At 39.8% G+C, this 19,673-nt stretch overlaps 1 protein-coding gene across 1 annotated transcript in view; it reads right to left on the bottom strand.

The window, feature by feature from the left end:
* The window catches only part of PATZ1 (POZ (BTB) and AT hook containing zinc finger 1), a 30,874-nt gene that overhangs the window by 8,260 nt on the left and 2,941 nt on the right, over positions 1–19,673 (bottom strand). The window contains exons 2-6 of the mRNA XM_014961132.1: positions 18,401–19,668; positions 15,855–15,918; positions 12,497–12,568; positions 9,288–9,459; positions 3,360–3,497 (exon numbers count right to left, since the gene is read on the bottom strand). Coding sequence (XP_014816618.1) covers positions 3,360–3,497; positions 9,288–9,459; positions 12,497–12,568; positions 15,855–15,918; positions 18,401–19,668 — 1,714 coding nt within the window. The remainder of the gene's footprint in view (positions 1–3,359; positions 3,498–9,287; positions 9,460–12,496; positions 12,569–15,854; positions 15,919–18,400; positions 19,669–19,673) is intronic.

Here is a 19,673-nt window from a genome sequence, read left to right as displayed (position 1 = left end):
GTGAAAGAGGAGAGAGGTTAGGGACACTATTTTAAGTCATTTGGATACATCTCCTGGCAAAGCCATTGGTATGTTTGGAGCGTTCCCGTTCTCCCCTGGCAGGATGCCAAGAAAGTTTGTCCACACTTTTTGCTCAGCGCATATGAATGAGCGTGGGAAACCCGGACGTACTCCCTAAACGAGTCCCTGAATACAAATAAGCCCTATCTACTATTAACTCCAAAAGACCAAAGAACCACTTGGCACAACCCAAAAGACAGATTTGCTCTGGACTCGGCATTACAAACCAAACAGGATATGCATGAAATCAATACACCACTGAGCTGGAGTAAATCTCTTGTTAAGTCCCACCCAAAACCAAAGGGCTTCTGTAGTAACTCTATCAGGACTTCAACAGAAAAAAAAATTACATAACTGTAGCTTTCTGCTGGCACAGACTTTGTTTAACCCAGCTTGTTGTGTTTGCCCGGGCAACAAAAAAAATAACTTTTTGGAACAACCATGGTTTTGAAGAGTTTTCTGATGTTTCAGCTTCACCAGAAATACTGACAGCTCAAACCAAGGCAAAAAAAGCAAGCTATTCTACATAGATTAACACACTGCTTTACATATTCAGAAGTTAAACACTCTTTATAGTAACTCTATCAGGACTTCAACAGAAAAATATTACACAACTGTAGCTTTCTGCTGGCACAGACTTTGTTTAACCCAGCTTGTTGTGTTTGCCCGGGCAACAAAAAAAATAACTTTTTGGAACAACCATGGTTTTGAAGAGTTTTCTGATGTTTCAGCTTCACCAGAAATACTGACAGCTCAAACCAAGGCAAAAAAAGCAAGCTATTCTACATAGATTAACACACTGCTTTACATATTCAGAAGTTAAACACTCTTTAGCTATTTTTAAAATAATATAATCTTATAAGCTTTTTGAACTGTATTCTGCAGCTCCCGCTTCCTTCACCACAAACATGGTTTGACTGACACGAGATTCAAGTATAGTAGGACTAAAGATCTGCACCCTTCAGGCAAAATTCAAATATTGACTGCTCCTAGGAAGATGGTCAAGATGAACTAACATGTTTTTTTCAATCTCTAAAATCAAAGAAGCCGCCAAAAATTCATGTACCCTTAAGTGTCCACCTCCTTCCCCCAGACTTATTGTATCAGCTACCCAAGGACAGATATGATATACTATGTGACGCTACATAATTTGTCTGCATCTTCCTGAGCTTCTCTCCAGTATTTCCCCGTCCTTCCTCCCTCCCCTTTCTCACGCCCAGCCCAACATCCCACAACACAAAGTTCTGCACAGAGCAGCAAGGTGCAGAGCAGCGAGTCTCTTGCCTTTGATGCCATAGGTCCTGACGCAGTGGAACGCTGCTCCCCCATTCGGGATGGACTCCTGGTGCCTGGAGACCTGGGGAAGGGGAACACCGTGGTGGGTTTTAACATGGACCTTTAAGTAGGAGGCAGAGGAGAAACCTAAACAAGATAAAAGGAGATGAGATCCTGCCACCAGCAAAGACACACATCTGCCTTCCCTGTTCTTTTAATCTTTGTCCTGCTCTTAGTCCCTATTACAAAGTTGCCATTATATTAGCTTGAGTTCTGCTTCCCTAAAATACACTCACGTAGGATTTCTAGACATAATCAGGCAATGAACGCAAAGAGTAACTTTCATTAGACTTCATTTGCTTTTTGGAAGTCATGACGAAAGAACAGCCTCCTTAAGAAACAAATCCTACAGTGCATTCAAACAGATAATATTGATTACCACTTGATTTCATTAATGCCTGTCATGCCGGAATGATACACACTTAACATAGCAATCCTTTATATTCTAAAGCCATTAACCATAGGTTCCCTTTTACAAAACCACCAGGATGTTATCAGAGCAACATCAAGGAGTTTATTATGGATTCGTCATGATACTGAATGCATCCATAATGAGTCTCTGGTTTATATAATACTTTTTTGAATCCCAAAGATGTCTCACAATGTTTATACCTCTGGATCTACAAAAGGATGGCCCTAATGATGACTGTACAAGTCACTCCCACACTTCTGAATATTACTGATACTTTGGTGAAGAGCATAGAAACCTAATAAAGTATAACAGGCTGGCTGCAGCAATACATGAAGAAACCTGGAAATACTCAACAAAACAGCAGCGAGCTGCTGCGATTTAAGAAGTGCAATTTCAATTAGTCTTGAGGAACTCTTTTTCGCAAGTGCACCTTCATAATCTAAAATTGTTCCATCTTTAAATACTGTAGTGTGAAAGAGGAGAGAGGTTAGGGACACTATTTTAAGTCATTTGGATACATCTCCTGGCAAAGCCATTGGTATGTTTGGAGCGTTCCCGTTCTCCCCTGGCAGGATGCCAAGAAAGTTTGTCCACACTTTTTGCTCAGCGCATATGAATGAGCGTGGGAAACCCGGACGTACTCCCTAAACGAGTCCCTGAATACAAATAAGCCCTATCTACTATTAACTCCAAAAGACCAAAGAACCACTTGGCACAACCCAAAAGACAGATTTGCTCTGGACTCGGCATTACAAACCAAACAGGATATGCATGAAATCAATACACCACTGAGCTGGAGTAAATCTCTTGTTAAGTCCCACCCAAAACCAAAGGGCTTCTGTAGTAACTCTATCAGGACTTCAACAGAAAAATATTACACAACTGTAGCTTTCTGCTGGCACAGACTTTGTTTAACCCAGCTTGTTGTGTTTGCCCGGGCAACAAAAAAAATAACTTTTTGGAACAACCATGGTTTTGAAGAGTTTTCTGATGTTTCAGCTTCACCAGAAATACTGACAGCTCAAACCAAGGCAAAAAAAGCAAGCTGTTCTACATAGATTAACACACAGCTTTACATACTCAGAAGTTAAACACTCTTTAGCTATTTTTAAAATAATATAATCTTATAATCTTTTTGAATTGTATTCTGCAGCTCCCACTTCCTTTACCACAAACGTGGTTTGACTGACACGAGATTCAAGTATAGTAGGACTAAAGATCTGCACCCTTCAGGCAAAATTCAAATATTGACTGCTCCTAGGAAGATGGTCAAGATGAACTAACATGTTTTTTTCAATCTCTAAAATCAAAGAAGCCGCCAAAAATTCATGTACCCTTAAGTGTCCACCTCCTTCCCCCAGACTTATTGTATCAGCTATCCAAGGACAGATATGATATACTATGTGACACTACATAATTTGCCTGCATCTTCTGGAGCTCCTCTCCAGTATTTCCCCATCCTTCCTCCCTCCCCTTTCTCACGCCCAGCCCAACATCCCACAACACAAAGTTCTGCACAGAGCAGCAAGGTGCAGAGCAGCGAGTCTCTTGCCTTTGATGCCATAGGTCCTGACGCAGTGGAACGCTGCTCCCCCATTCGGGATGGACTCCTGGTGCCTGGAGACCTGGGGAAGGGGAACACCGTGGTGGGTTTTAACATGGACCTTTAAGTAGGAGGCAGAGGAGAAACCTAAACAAGATAAAAGGAGATGAGATCCTGCCACCAGCAAAGACACACATCTGCCTTCCCTGTTCTTTTAATCTTTGTCCTGCTCTTAGTCCCTATTACAAAGTTGCCATTATATTAGCTTGAGTTCTGCTTCCCTAAAATACACTCACGTAGGATTTCTAGACATAATCAGGCAATGAACGCAAAGAGTAACTTTCATTAGACTTCATTTGCTTTTTGGAAGTCATGACGAAAGAACAGCCTCCTTAAGAAACAAATCCTACATAAACAAAACTAACAGATGACATTAAACCTTCTGGAAAAAAAAAGGCAGAAGAAACATGATACAAAAAGGCACCAGTATCTCTTCACCATTTTTGTACTGTTTAACACCCCTTTTTTGTATTTAGTGTGCTTTCTCCTTGTGCTTCTAGCATTTATAGTGACCCCTAGAAGGCAGAAAGCTAAAACCACAGAGTTTTTAAGGCATACAATTTTGTTCTTTTGTAATTTTTGAAAAACATTTCCTCCATTGAGCTCATCCCGAGTTTCAAAAAACGTACTAAAACTCATACTCAATCTGCAGTTAACAAAATAAAAAAAATTAAACAAAATGTCAATATTTCTATTAGCTCTGATATTAAAACCACATATTTCAAACAACTGATTTCTGAACAAAACATTTTTTACATTGGTGCATGTGCTTTTTCAAATTGTTTTTGAAGTCTCACCAATACAGTCTTTTCCTTTAATGCAATAAATTATTTCACATATATTTTGGAATGTTTTTAAATTCAATTTTAATAAGATTTGCAATTAGTACTAGTACATTTGGACCATATACGAAATATAAATAATAATATTATAACGATATATAATTTTCTATTATATTTTGAACAGAATATTATGGTGCTTTCATGTTAGAAACATTTTTCTTCAACAACAGAGAACACAACACAAGTTGCACCAGCACAGAAACAAAGTTCCAGGTTCCCCGGAACCTGGAATTGGATAGGGAAAATCCAATACCTAGATTTTTTTAAACCAATACAGCATTCACAGCACAGGCCCTTGCAAGAGAACTTTCATATCAATGATTCGCTTTAAATGTGAATAGTCAAGCCATTTTTATAGTGATATGACTGCATTTACATTTGAAGATGTATAATAATGTATTAGGAAGGATGCAAAACCAATACTGGCAGACCTCTCTGGGGTGGATTTTCTCACAGCAGCTCTTAGGTTCAGGTGCTGAATTTAATAATGAATGTTGCTTTACACTAGAATTTTCTGTGCCTATCCAACAGAATATCCCTCTACCCACACTTTTCTTAAAAGCCAGGATCAAAGAGTATTCAGGGGTTATTCAGAATTATATATAAAGGACCTGCAGAGCAAGACAGAACTCCATGGCAACTTGCTGAAGGGGAAAAAGGTCAGGTTGCTGAGAATGGACAAGAGATAGTTACTGTAGACCCCTGAGTTGAAGATAAAAGTACAGAAGATACATCACAATTGCAGAGACTAAAAACATACGACTCTCAAAATACAATGGAGCAGAAACACCTAGGCCAAGTCGTCCAGGGAATTAATGTAAGGGTATTGCCCTCTGAAATAATGCAAACCTACCCTCAGACACAAAATGCTGGACTGCTCACTGGGCCACAAGAGAATATCATTTTCCAAATATAAAAAATTCACTACTGAAGACTGGAAAGAACCAGTGTTTGACTGTCAGAAAAAAGGACACAATGTCCAGATATAATGGTGATACCTTCAACTACGAGGTACTTTCCTTATTTCATACATGTGTCTTATAAGCACATGCATGTCGAGATGAGCCTTTTTATGCAGCAATGCACTAAAATGTCCCTGCCAACCATTAAAAAAGGATTACATGCAGGTAGTCAGTGTTTGTCTGTACTACAACTGACACAGAAAATCCAAAGCTGTAATCTCTGCTATACAATATTGTTTCTGAACTCTGCAAATTCTATTTGTAGAGTACATTGTTTTATATAATGGAAACTGCCTGCAAAGTGTGTTAGCTCCCCTTTATGCACTTGGCAGATGAACATGTGAGTCATCAACTTCCATCAAAGCAGTAAGAATGCCAACTGCTTCATAGGAAGCTGTTTGAAGTGAGATTTTTTGGTTGTTGTTTTTATCCTATTTTTTTTCCTGAAGCACTTAGCACTGGCCTTTTTTTTTCCCACCAGACCTTAATTATGAATGTCTGTCCTAGGAAAATGGGGAATTCATAGACAATAATATTTTACTTTAAAAAAATCTCCTTAAAAACAAAGTCAGGCTAATGCAGAGGATTAAGTGGCAGTATCTTTCAACAAATAAATACATTTACTGATTATCCATACACATCTCTCACCTTTGCAGTGCAGATTATTTCTTTATACCAAAGGAACCAACATTAAAAACATGCATAGAGAGGAAATTATCTGCTTTATATAAATGGGACCTATTCCTTGATCCCTTGGATAACATCTATTAGGAGGCAGACTACAGAAACAATTGCAAGATGCTCCTCTTCCAAAAACTCTAATTTGAATTTAGCTAGAACATCCAGAGTATGTGTCTTGCTTTAAATCAACTCTGTGTCCACCATGAAATATGCAAGAATTCATCTTATTGTAAAAAAAAAAGAAAAAAAAAAAACATCTAACTTTTGATTGGAGTATTTACCCTTCTCCCAACTCATTTGATTTCTGTGGAAAACACCACCACATATATGTCTGAAACAGAATATGAATCTTCCAAGATGCACATGTTATTACAAAGTACCAGTTCTAGACTTGACAAATTCATTAATCTCTTAAATTATTTAAAAAAGCCTACACAAGCAAATAAAATTCCTCAGGATGCTAATAGAAGATTATGTGACACCAAAGCAGGAGCAGGTCTTTTTTATTTAAACTGATTAAAGATACTTTGTCTTAAAAAGTGAGGATGGAGGATTACTTTTCATAAGCATATTTTAGATGAATTATTAAAAAAAAAATATTAAAAAAAATCAGAAAATCCCAGAAAAAAACCCTCATTGCACAGCTTCCCTGGTTTAACAAGATTTAATTGCTTCCATAATTATTCTAAGCATAAAGACCCTAAGGCAAGAAAATAACCTGGCAAAAAACATCAAATCATAGATGGTATTTTTTGGACATTATGCTGCCATTTTGTAAAATAAATAAATAAATAAAACCAGCAAATAGGTACATGCACGACATGGCAAACCAGTGGCTAATGCTTTCACTCAGGTAGAGTTCCCCCATCTCCTAAATCCATTAAAACTTTAAAAGAACATGAGACACTTCATCGATTAAGTTCCACAGAAAAGCCCTCAGTCTGATGGGATAAATTGAGGGGTTCTAAGTTCTGTCTTTAACACTCAGATGTGTTCAACTGTGCAAGACACGCAAGACACACCGCATCCACTTTTTTTTTTTTGGTGGGCCAGTATCCAAAATTCTCCCTACAAGCAGCTTGAGCATTCTTGCTTGACAATTACTATAACCAGAACCAGCTAAATTCCAATTCAGAAATGCCAGGACATTAGCTGAGGGAAGAATAAAACAAAATCCCATTGCACAAGCACCATAGCCACGACAAAATCGCAGCTGTGGAACTTCTGACTGCACCAATACCTATCAAATAGATATTTCTAATCCAGAAATTTTTGACTATACTTCATTTTACCAGGTTCTACAATTTATAAGATATCTATTTAAAACAATGTACATTATAATTTGATTCTAGAACATGTTGGATTAAAAATTCTGCTGTCATGGATCATAAATCTATAATCAAAATTCACATAATATAATAATGAATTCATAACAGTTGTTTGATAAATGCAGTCTGTAACTTCCCTTTCCTACGAATTTTAACACTAGGTACATACTTAACAATAATTCACCAGATTAATTACATTTTCTAAGTGCTGATCGAAAATCAAATTCGCAGGTGACTAAATTCTGACAACACATAAGAAATACACAAACGGTAAGGAGAAAGTAGTTGCTTATCGTTTGCTGTACAACAGGTTCTCTACCCTTCTACAGAGAAGTGTATGTTTTATTTAAGTTTCCAGTGTACATTTAAACCTGTAAAATGTGAATAAATCATTTAGTCATTTCATTGTTTAAATGCCAGATCTGTCTTTGTCATGCAGGCTGAATTTCCAAAGAGCTGCAGTGACATCCAGTGGTAGTTAAGTTGAAACTCAAGCTTACAAATCTTGGAACTGAGACAATTCCTCCCAACCCATAGGAGTTTTTGTTTGGCACCACGTTCAACTGAAGGGGAGCAGGATAGCACATGGATCTTGGATAGCGCTTTCCATGTGTGTTACCACAAAACCAATCAGGATAAGCTTAAGCAGTTTTTCAGAATAAAGCCCTTCAGCTGAAAAGGAAGCCAAGCCTTATTTTGTACCATCTACCTGAAGCCTCAGAATCCAAAGTTTTCCAACCCAGATGCCTTTTCCACTCAAACTGTTAACATCACTTTCAGGACCTAACAGACGGTTCAACTGCTTGAAATACCTCCCTTGCAATTTAATGTCTCTCATTACTCATCAACTCCTAGTCAGCCAAAAGCTCCCTGAAAGTCCTCACATTAAATACAGAACAGCTTTATTCTCTCAAAAGATTTCACCTCCCTCAAATTAGAAATAGGAACACACATCATAAAACAAATGACTCATCAGAAAAAAAACAAGATCCCAAAACACAGCAGCAACATCTTCCAACACTTACTAGGTCTGTATGCCTGTGTGAGCCAACAATATTTTGAAGTTGCGTATTAATAATTTTTAAAAAAGACATCAATAAGTCAGAAATATTTTTCCAACTTGCTTTACATCCCACAAAGCCTAAATTTACAACTCTCTCCAACTGAAGAGTACCACAAACAGATGGAAAAGCTTCAAAGTCTGTATGCCTGTGTGAGCCAACAATATTTTGAAGTTGCGTATTAATAATTTTTAAAAAAGACATCAATAAGTCAGAAATATTTTTCCAACTTGCTTTACATCCCACAAAGCCTAAATTTACAACTCTCTCCAACTGAAGAGTACCACGAACAGATGGAAAAGCTTCAAAAGCTCTTCGTCATATGGTTTAGTTTTAGGTAGTCCTGCAAGGTGCAGGGAGTTGGACTCGATGATCTTTATGGGTCCCTTCCAACTGGAGATACTCTATAGTTTTATGAAAATTTGTATTTGTACAAATAAAGGTAAAGCACATTTCTAGTACTCTTTACAAAATTTGTTTTAGAAATGTACATTAATACAAAGCAATTTCTTGGGTTAAGAGGGAGAAGCTGCTTGACTCTACTGCTGCACCAGGAGGTTAAGCAAGACTGATAACACAGTGTAGATCTTTTTTAAGCAGAGTGTATAATTTTCAAGTTGGTGTGTATTTCAAAGATTCTTCTTCCAAACTGAATGCAAGGACTCAAGTCTAACCAGGTATAGAAAAAAAACCAAAAACGTTTACGGTGAATAGCAGCAAGGGAACAGACCATGGTTATTTTATAAGGATCTGTCTATTTGGCAAATAAAATTATTAAAACTGTCTAGAAAATTTGCTTCAGATTTAAACTGAGCTTCTTCAGGAACTATCAAGCATGTAAAAAGCCTAGACCTATAGCTTGATCAGTTTTAAGGTTAAGTATTCAATAAGAAAAACAAATGATCTGATATAACCATCTCCTGTTACAGAGTCACAGAGCCTTACAGCTTCCCTCAAGTGTTGTCCCATCCCACTGAAATAAAAAAAATAGTTTCTTCATTACCTCGGTTACAGATAGTGCAGAAATTACTTGGTCCTTCACTATGTTTCTTCAAATGATCTGCCATATACGCTGCTCGCAAGTACTTCCCGCACACCTGGCACGGAACTTTGTCTTCATGACACGCTAGGTGTGAGCGCAGTCGGTCACGAGTTGCAAAGGAAGCATTACAAGTCTGCAGGTATAATGAGAACCATGTGACTCATCAACTCTGCTAAAAGCACTGATATTGTTGAATATACTTAGTATTCTTTACAGTAAATACATTAGACCCTGTGCAAACACACAAATGACATGATGCATGACCCGTTTTCCCACAACTAAAAAATTCCAATCACCAACATACTGCAGGAGATGTGGTTACTACTCAAAAGGATTAAGAAAGCAGGAAAACAGCTCTAACATACTAGACAGTAAAACTTAAATCAAGATAGGGTTGTAAGCCTAGCTACTCTCTGAGGATGAAGAGACTAAAACTTTAAGTAATATTTAATAGAAGAAATACAACAAACCACTTTATTCCATTTACAGTAAATTCTGCCAATTCACTGAGTCATTACAATCACTTTAAACCACTCAAAATGTCCTCTCTGCTATCTTCCTGAATATCCTCTTTGATCTGATCAATCTATCTTCAGTACACACAAAATCCCTTTGGAGTATGAAGACATACAAACAAAGCATCAGCGAATTGGCTGGGATGAGAATATGACGAGAGACAGTAAAAGACCCCTCCTGGTATCCACAGTGGCAGCGCAGACAAACTGTAGAAGTGAAGCCTCAGAACTGAGCAGGTATCCAAATAACTGCACGACACCGTAATCCGTTTATAACTTACCCCTGGATCAAGGTATCATATTCCACTTACTACTGTGAAACAAGCTTGATTTGGCATAAGATAATATTGATTCTACTTGCCCACTCCCCAGACATAATCCATATGGTCCTGGTGGACAGTAAACTATCCATGAGCCAGCAATGTGCCCTTGTCACCAAGAGGGCCCATGGAATCCTGGGCTGCACAGGGAAGAGTGTGACCAGCAGGTCGAGGGAGGTCATTCTCCCCAACTACTCTGCACTGGTGAGGCCACAACTGGAATCCTGCGTCCAGTTCTGGGCTCCCCAGTTCAAGAGATACAGGGAACTGCTGGAAAGAGTCCAGCGTAGGGCAACAAAGATGATTAAGGGATTGGAGCATCTCCCTTCTGAGGAAAGGCTGAGAGAGCTGGGACTCTTTAGCCTGAAGAAGAGAAGGCTGAGGGGAGACCTTGTTAATGCTTGTAAGTATCTAAAGGGCGGTTTGAGGGAGGATGGAGCTGGACTCTTTCCAGTGGTTCCCAGTGACAGGACGAGGGGCAACGGGCACAAGCTGGAACATGGGAAGTTCCATTCAAATATGAGGAAGAACTTCTTTATGGTGAGGGTGTCAGAGCCCAGGAACAGGCTGCCCAGGGAGGGTGTGGAGTCCCCTTCTCTGGAGATCTTCAAGCCCCGTCTGGATGCTCCTGAGTGATGTGCTCTGGGCAACCCTGCTTTGGCAGGGGAGTTGGACTAGATGACCTCTAGAAGGTCCCTTCCAACTCCAACAACTCTGTGATTCTGTGATAAGATGAGCGAAGGCTCCCTCCCATTTTTATAATCGTAGCAATTGGGAGGCAGCATGTATACAATAGCCTACTATAACAGGCTGCCAGTTCTGAAAGGCTTGCTCCACCTCTGACATGTGAAGGAAAATAAATCACCAGCAATACACTGTACAAGTTATTAAAGATATAGTCTGAAACCATTGCTCACAAGCGGAAGAGGAAAAACAAATGCAAACATACGTTAGAATGACCAGACCAAGCAGGCAACAGTGACATTCAAGAGTGTACAGTGTTTCATTTATACCTTTATATAAAATAATGCAGTTTAAAGACGTATAACCAGAACCCCCTAAGAGATAATATGAGACTATTAAGTGACTTGGGAAATTGACATATTCTGTCAAGTGTCAGTGTGCAATTACAACTGTTTCAAAAGAGATAGACTTGTTATAGTACCAATCCTAGTAAACTTACAAAATTATAACTTCAAATAAGTGAAATTGATAATACAGAAGAGGATAAACCATATAATTTTATATAATTTAGTTAATCAAGAGATTAATCCTAAAAACATTGAAGGCAGCTGAAAAGCACCTATGAATTTCAACAGGCTTTACACTCCTTCGATCCTATGAGATGCTCAAGTATGGTAAACTCCCATGGACCTGAGGCTGCTGTACAGCAAGCACACCACTCAGCACCTCAGAGGATCAGGACTTAATGAATTTAAAAAGACAACAGTAAAATTATCTGGATTTCTGCAATACACACAGTTTAACTAAGATCACCAGACAAAGATTCATCAATTACAAGTAGTGAAGATTAAGAGGCAAATCCTTGAACATGAAAGACTTCTCTTCATTTGAAATCTCAGTCCACAGCGCTGAGCAAAACAGGTGCAGCTTTCACTTACTGAAATGTTCTTAGAGGTAGACACTCATTTAAGGCAGGATTCCAGCACTGATACTAATCAAGCTGTTGGATATCAGCTAAAGATATGTAACTAGACAATCAAAGATGACAGCCAAGAGATCCATCATCAAGAAATCTAAAAATTTTGAGCCACAGTAAGCGTCCACACAAAAGCATTGGGAGTGCATTAGTTGATGAAGCAGATCAGAGACAAACCACATAAATACAGGGATGCCAGAAGTAAAACCGTATCTGTCCCATATTGAACTTATCAAGTCGAAAGCTTAAGGAAAGGCAATATAGTAATATCTGTGTTTGATTTCTCACTCTTGGTGCTGAGTTGTGCAAAGTTCACCTTTGGATAAGCTATATAGTAAATATATCTGCAAAGAAGCTTAAAAAAATATATAAATTAAGTCCAGTGGAGAAAGCAAGAACCAGTTTAGCTGAATCATAATAATGGGAGACAGGACTAGGTTTAAAGAAAACCCCAAAGTTAATATTCAAATAGTTAATATTTATAAAAGGTATAGAGAAAAAAAAAAGTTTTATTTTACAAAAGATGTGAAGTGCTAAATGAGTGCTAAGTATTTATCATTAATTGTTAATCATAGAAGAAAACTCTCCAGTGCTTTCCTATCAAACATTGCACAGGTATATAAATAGATCAAAAAGAATATATATAAAGTTTAAAAAACATTGTTTAAGAAATACCTCTTGAAGTTTCAACTTTTCTATGGATGTGGATGTCTCTGAGCTTATTCCATGGTGGCTGCCATTTTCCTGCTAATAGGCAGGAAGTAAGAGAAATTAGGACAGGAAGAAACTCATTCTGCATTGAAATCAATGGGAAAAGCACTGGACTTGGGATGCCAAATTTAGGTTTACTTAAGAAAATAGATCTTTTTCTTGGTCAAAAGTTGTGCTTAAATTTAACCTGTATTTTGCTCTTTTTTTATTTAAATTGCCAGAAGAACAATCTGTCTCTTGTCTCTGAGAAGGAGTAAACTTCTGTTTTCTCCCCTTGTTCTTTCACGTCCACAGATTTTCAGATCACCATTTCCTCCCAAAACGCAAACTAGCTTTCATACCATTTATACTCAAAAACCAACGACCCAGCTTCACCCTTTCCCGTGACAGGTTAGCAAAATGAGAAACTAAGCTATCCATTATGGCCAGAAGACTAACTTACCCCATCTCCTATATTCAGAACTCAACTGTCAGATTAAAAAAAGTAAAAAATTAAAAAAAAATAAAAAATAAAAAAAATGACCAATACAACAATCCAAGAGAAAAGATCCAGAGTGCCATTGGTGTCTCATCTGGACACAAAAACAACTTCTTGGATCCAGTTTCTCAGCTGCCTTGACTCTGTGGAGGCCTTCCCTATTCTCAGTCTATTTTAACAGTAATGAAAAAGCTGGAATCAGGTCTTTGACTGGCATCAGGTGCTACAGGTGCTGGAACTTGGGATAGTTTTTCAAAGATCCATAAATGTGCAGGATTACATGCTGAGCACTGAAAACTATAGCTGTTGCAATGACATTCTGCTTATAGTTACCCCGCTTCTCATAGTTTCATTTCAGTTATTCTGAAGTTGGGTTGACCTTCACACTTTTGTTTCGGTAGCCCAAAATTATACCATGATGCCACATCACCAAAACATTAGATATCCACTGACTTGCCAAGATACACGAGGGCTCAGGTAAATGGCCAGTGGATTTTGTATAATCATAATACAGCACCGCTTCCAAGAACGCCATTATGATAGAGGACTCTGGAAAACTCTTCTGTTTACTGACAGAGTACTTCTCTTTTGCAGTAAACATAAACAAAGCATCACAATAACAGGGATTTTCATCAGGAACTCGACAGATTCAAAAAGGATGCTCAATGATGTTCAGGCTACTCTCGTGGGGAGAGCTAATTTGCCAAACAAAATCAATGGAAAAAGGGGAAAAATGCCAATAATAAGCTATTTTCCTTCTTAGTGGCTGGATTTTGTGTTTAGTCATGGAACAGAAATGTTACTGGTTATAAGCTAATTGGCAAGGATAACTTTATCAATTTATACATCAGCTTTCAGATTTGAAACAAATTTTCAGTGGCATAGCATCCTTTCTGTGGTTTGTACTATGTATATCATAGTGCATATTTAAGAAGACTTTCTAAATCTAGCAGAACATTATGAAGCATTTTTCGCAAAGACACACAACAGCCCTTTAACAAATTTCCTACATCTTAAGATTCATGAAAAATTAACTTTGCAGGGTTAAGCAGTCAAAAATCAAGAACAAACCAAGCCTGAATGACAGCCTCAACTCTTCCCCAATGCTTGTAACCTATAGACTATACCTTTTAACTGAAATGAACAGTGCATACAGTATTATGGCACTTAACAACACACAATGAGAAAGACCGTTATTAGAAATTGCTATCACAAAATACGTGTGTGCAAGGAGATGGAGTTGAGCCTTGGCTGTACAATCTTAGCTTCCATATTTCTTGACTTTCTCGCTCTTAGTGATTCACACTTACAGAGTTTATATTGATTAGTCTTCAGTCAACCAGAAAACTATAAAAAGTATCATCAGGTATCAGCTGGCAAAGGACAATTCATGTCTATCAACATTATCCATAAACTGCATTCGTTCAGTAACCTTGATATCAACTGGCAAAAGACTGATGAGTTTCTGTCTAACCATTCTTTTTCCTACTTGCGCCCAAATACATGTTAATTGCAAACATTTGTAGTTATCTTCAGCTTATCCACCCAGACCACTTGCTATCCTCAAACGGTGAAGTCTTTTTATGGGTGGAATTTTCCAATTTATATACATCTATAACCCCTAAATCATCTTAAGAAGCTTAAACAAATCTAAGGCTTTATATAGGATATGCAGTTAAATCAATGTGATTTTCAAAGGAGCTGGGCTTCCACAGATGATATGGAGGTCAACAGAAACCTACAGAAGGTTCTATATATCTGAAATACTGTTCACTGGATTATTAAAGTTGCAAAACAGTTCAAAACTCTCACAATTTGGAGGAAACATAGGAGAGGTGTGTCAAGAGACGGGAAAAAAACCCCACAGATCAGGAGGCAGCAGTCATGCAGGACTGACTAGGTTCATGAAATATGCTTAAAAATTTTAGGAAAAAAAAGTCCTCTAACCTTCATTGTCTTCAAAGAAAATTAAAATTATCTTGCTCCAACTTTCTTTAAATAAATAATTTAATAATTTTTTCTTCAGAGACCAAGCATGGAGACTGTTAGCCCAACAAATACTTTCAAAGTTTGCCCAACAACTCTGTGAAGGCAGCGGGTGATAGCAGAAGTTGACTCTCAACTTTGGTTTCAATTAATACTTCCAGGCACCTTTTCAATCTCTCTACAAATGAATTACAAAATATCCTTCTTGAATTGATCTTTCAAACACTAATTAATAACTTATTAACTGTAAAAAAACTATATACAACATTATGACATTATATTGCAAAGGATACTGTACGCCGTTATCTATATTCTCCCTGGGATAAAAAAAGAATAACTTCCAATTTTGCTCAGTGCAATGTTCTGAAGACTATGTGACAAAAAAAGAGGATCTTGGCAAGTTATGATAATTTACCAATGTTATTTGAGATTATTCTAAAAAAAAAAAAAAAAAAATGAAGACAGCATTGGAGCCTCCTGTTGGCAACAACTGAAATAAAAAATAAAAAATTTAAAAAAACCCCAGGGTGGTGGAAGGTATCAGCTGTGACGTTGATTCTAAGGCCAGGGACAAGGTGGCTGGGTAAGAGATCCAGGGTGAGACTGGGATAGAGCAGTAGGGAAGAACATCTGGTAGAAGGGGAGGGAGGCAGGAGGACCAAACCTGTAGATGACAGAAGGGGCTGAGGGACAGGAGGGATGTAAAGCAGTTGTCGCTGTTGAACGCTGTTATTCACAAACATTTACTCCAATTCACACATACATGGTATTTTTACTGATACTTCACAATTGTCTGCACACATAAATGCAATGCCAAAGATTACCCATACATCAGTCTAAACCCCTCCAAGCTCCTACCTGACACTTGTGAGGTCTCTCTGAGGTATGCACCTGTTTGATGTGTCCGTTCAAGTGGTCTGGCCTTAAAAGAAAATACACATAAGCACACTTAAAAGAAATACTAAAAGTAAACTTACAATTTTAAGCAAAAAAAAAAAAAAAAAAAAAAAAAAAAAAAAAAAAAAAAAGATCCCAGTGGTGGATCTATTACAAGCGTAGCGATATTTAACTTGCCAAGAACCAGCTCACCAACAACTGGGACTCTACCTTGATAAGTACCCTCTCCAACTTGCTAAAAAGGCAGCATTTTCTCAGGAAGAAATTATAACTGAATGATTAGACAAAACAGGAAATACAATTTTCAAGCCTGCACGTCCCCTTCCAAAATCCTACTTAGATCTTGACAATCAGGGCACTTTGATTTACAGTTGCTGAGTATTTGAAAATCAGACCCTTTTGCTTTATGTCCCAAACACGGATGTAGAACCTCTGTGCAAAAAGACTGACTCTAAACTCTGTTGCTGTGATACGTTTTCCACCAGCACGATGAAAAAATACTGTCCTAACTCACAGCTTGGTGGGAAGACTGCATTAAGACAAGTAAAATGCTCTGAAAATCCCAACTAGAAGGTGCAATGGAAGAGCAAATTATTACTGAAAAATAAGTTAGACCATTCTTCACAACCAGTAAAGCCTACTTTGAAGAAGAGAGGACTGAATAGCTGCAGATTTCCCTGGTGGGAGTTTCTCCCAGTGGGAAGAAAGCTTTTCATTGTATGAGGCCAAAACTGCTTGGAAACAAGTTCTCCACCCTCTCCTCCCCCAACTTTCCAGCTGCGCCAATGAGAGGGCGCGGGATGGAATTCACGCACTGCAGACAGAAAATAGACTGAACTTTGCAGTCAGGCTGTTAAACCTGATGCTCCAGCAAGCGGGCTGGAGCGGTGTAACCGGACAGACTGGTTGGGGGTCCTTCTGGGTACCTCAAGCCTAGCAACCTCACGTGCTGGGCTACTGAATGAAGGAAAGGATACTAAAATTAGACATCGCGCTTCCAACTTCCTTTGGCCGCTCCTACAACTGAATACTGAAATGTAAAGAAAGAGTCTCCGCTTTTCATTCATACTTTGATTTTACAAAGATGTGTAGGCATTTTTGTTGTTTACTCTTCTAACAGCGTTCCTGCTGGCTCACGCTAACTTACTGGGAAAAATGAGGACTCAACGTGTATCTTTCATTTTCCCTTACTGACAAAAGTCTTTCATACAGCAACAGCAGAAAGCTTTAAGTGTGAATGAAAACAGGCAGATGATCCCAGGTACCACTATAACAAGAAAAATACTTTCACTTCTAGCCACAGATGAAACTTTCATTTTATGACTTTCTATCAGTAAATCTGCAGTCCTTATGAAGATGCATCCCTAATTATTGCTGATTTTAAAAAAAAAAATAAATAAAAAAGTCTACTTTTTCTTAATTTATTTCAGAAACATCTGCAGTCCTTATGAAGATGCATCCCTAATTATTGCTGATTTTAAAAAAAAAAATAAATAAAAAAGTCTACTTTTTCTTAATTTATTTCAGAAACAAAAGGTCCCTCTATCAAAAAGCAAACTAGTGGGGGCACAGTTCCTGTATAGCCTGGCAGCCTTTTGATTTTTGTACTTCGATTTCTTCCCTTCTCTTGTTAAAGCAAATGAACTGCTGCAGAAAACCGACTGCTGCTACAATAGTAACACCGAGTGCACGCATCCCCCTCCCCCCACTACTCCGAGCCTCAAAGCGAGCATCAAACTTCCAAAAAAGTTTCAAATTCATTAACTCAGACTATAAGATACCGCTAACACGACTACGGGTATCAAGCTACTTATTAAATTAACTCCCACAAACAGCGACAACAGAAAATCAGCAACATTAAATGCACAGATCTTACGTATGTTGCAGGGCAGAAACAGGATCCCCTTCAGAAGGATGTAAACCCAAAGGACACAAAGATCATGTATTAAAAGATACTTGATGCTGCAGCCTTTGAAATCTCACCTCTTCCTTCACATTTGGGTGATAAAAAACATTACGAACTAAGAGAAATGAAGGGAAGTTAAGAAAAAGAAAATTTAAAATGGATACGAGAAAAATAATAATCTTGAGATGTATTAATATTTTGCACTTCAACAGCACCTTCAAACTACCTACAAATCAGTAGCCTCCAGACGCTTCTGTGAGGTAGGTAATTATTTCAATACCCATTTCACAGAAGAGTCATTTGAGGGAGAGACTAACTGATTTGCCCAAGGTCACACATACACCAAGTCTGGGACAAAGCTGGGAATGTTACCCAGAAGCCAACTGACTCCCAGTTCTAAGTCTTAATTACTTTTAAACCCTTTCAAGAGACTGTAGAACAGCGTCCCAGAGGAAATGATGGAAGTCTCGTTTCTCGAGACATTTTAAAATGCAACAGCCAAAGTAGCCCAAGCACAAATGGTTCTTGTTTCCCAAGGGGTAGGAAAGACAACTTCCTAGGTCTCCATTTGCATCTATGGTCCTTATAAGTGCTCCCTTACCTGGAAAAGCCTTTTCCACAGCTCTGGCAGATGTAGGGCTTTCCCACAGAGCCATCGTGAGATCGAACATGATAGGACATCCTGTCTTTCCGCTTGAACCGTAAGCCACACACTGGACAAGAGTAAGGCTTCTCGCCAGAGTGTGACAGCTTGTGCCGATTCAGGTGATACACGTCCCGAAAAATCTTGCCACAGATCTCACAGGCCACCTGTTTCCTCGTCCTGCTTCTTTTTCGGGGTGCATCGGGGTCATCCGGACCAGGGATACCATTTTCACCCAGTCTCGGGGGTGGGATGTCTATGTAGCCCAGCTGTAAGCTCGTCACCCCATGTTGAGCCTCATGTTGACGAAGACGATTAGCATCCGTGAACACTTTCCCGCAGAGGCCGCAAGGCAGGATACCGGCCTCTCGCAGGCCCCCTGGGGTACCAAACATCATGGAGTCCAAGAGGTTGGCTTTACGGGGACGCCCTCTGCCCCTCTTGGTGCTTAAAGTGGGGCCACTAGCAGCAACATTCTGGAAGGGTGAGGCCAGCAGTGGTGGGGACAGAGGTCCTGCCACCATGGGCAGGCGGTCCACGCCCTGCAGAACAGGTAGGGAGGACTGCGCAGCAGTGAGCGCAGCCCGCGTGGCCTCATCTTCGGGCATACCAGCAATGCCATTGCCATTGGGTGCCAAAGCGGCACCGTTGGTCATGTCAAGAGGGAAGCCGAGGTCCGCAGCCCCCGGACGGAAGAGCATAATGTCGGGGCGCGTGGGGGGCACGAGGATCTGCACATTGGACTGCTTGATGACCTCCTGGCAGATGTCAATCACGGAGCGCATCAGCAGGAACTTGGCGGCCGTCATGAGCTCCGGGAAGCTCTCCAGCCGCACCACGATGCGCGACGTGTAAGCGAAGTCCAGGATGTCTCCGAACACCTTGGAGCTGATGGTGTGCATCTCCAGCTCCCGCCCGCCCCCGGGGGCCCCGCCGGCCGCCGCCGCAGCCCCGCCGGCCGCCGCCGCCTCCGTCGCGCCCCCCTCCGCGCCGCCGCCGCCACCTGCCCCGTCGCCCAGCTGCGCGCTGAACACCGACTCGAAGTACTCGCTGCAAGCGGCCAGCACCGCCCGGTGCGCCGGGAAGCTCTCGTCGCCCACCCGCAGGAGCACGTCGCAGAAGCGGCCGCCGTTCTTGCGCTGCTGGTTGAGGCTGTGCAGCATGTCGGCGCTGTGCCGGCTCACCTGGTAGGTGTAGCAGCCCGACGAGGGGCCGCAGGCGGCGGCCTCGC

This window comes from Calidris pugnax, unplaced genomic scaffold (genome assembly GCF_001431845.1).
Source record: "Calidris pugnax isolate Ruff unplaced genomic scaffold, ASM143184v1 scaffold32, whole genome shotgun sequence".
Taxonomy (NCBI): Eukaryota; Metazoa; Chordata; class Aves; order Charadriiformes; family Scolopacidae; genus Calidris; species Calidris pugnax.
Note: the sequence above shows the minus strand (reverse complement) of the source record. Positions and strands in the feature narration are given on the sequence as shown.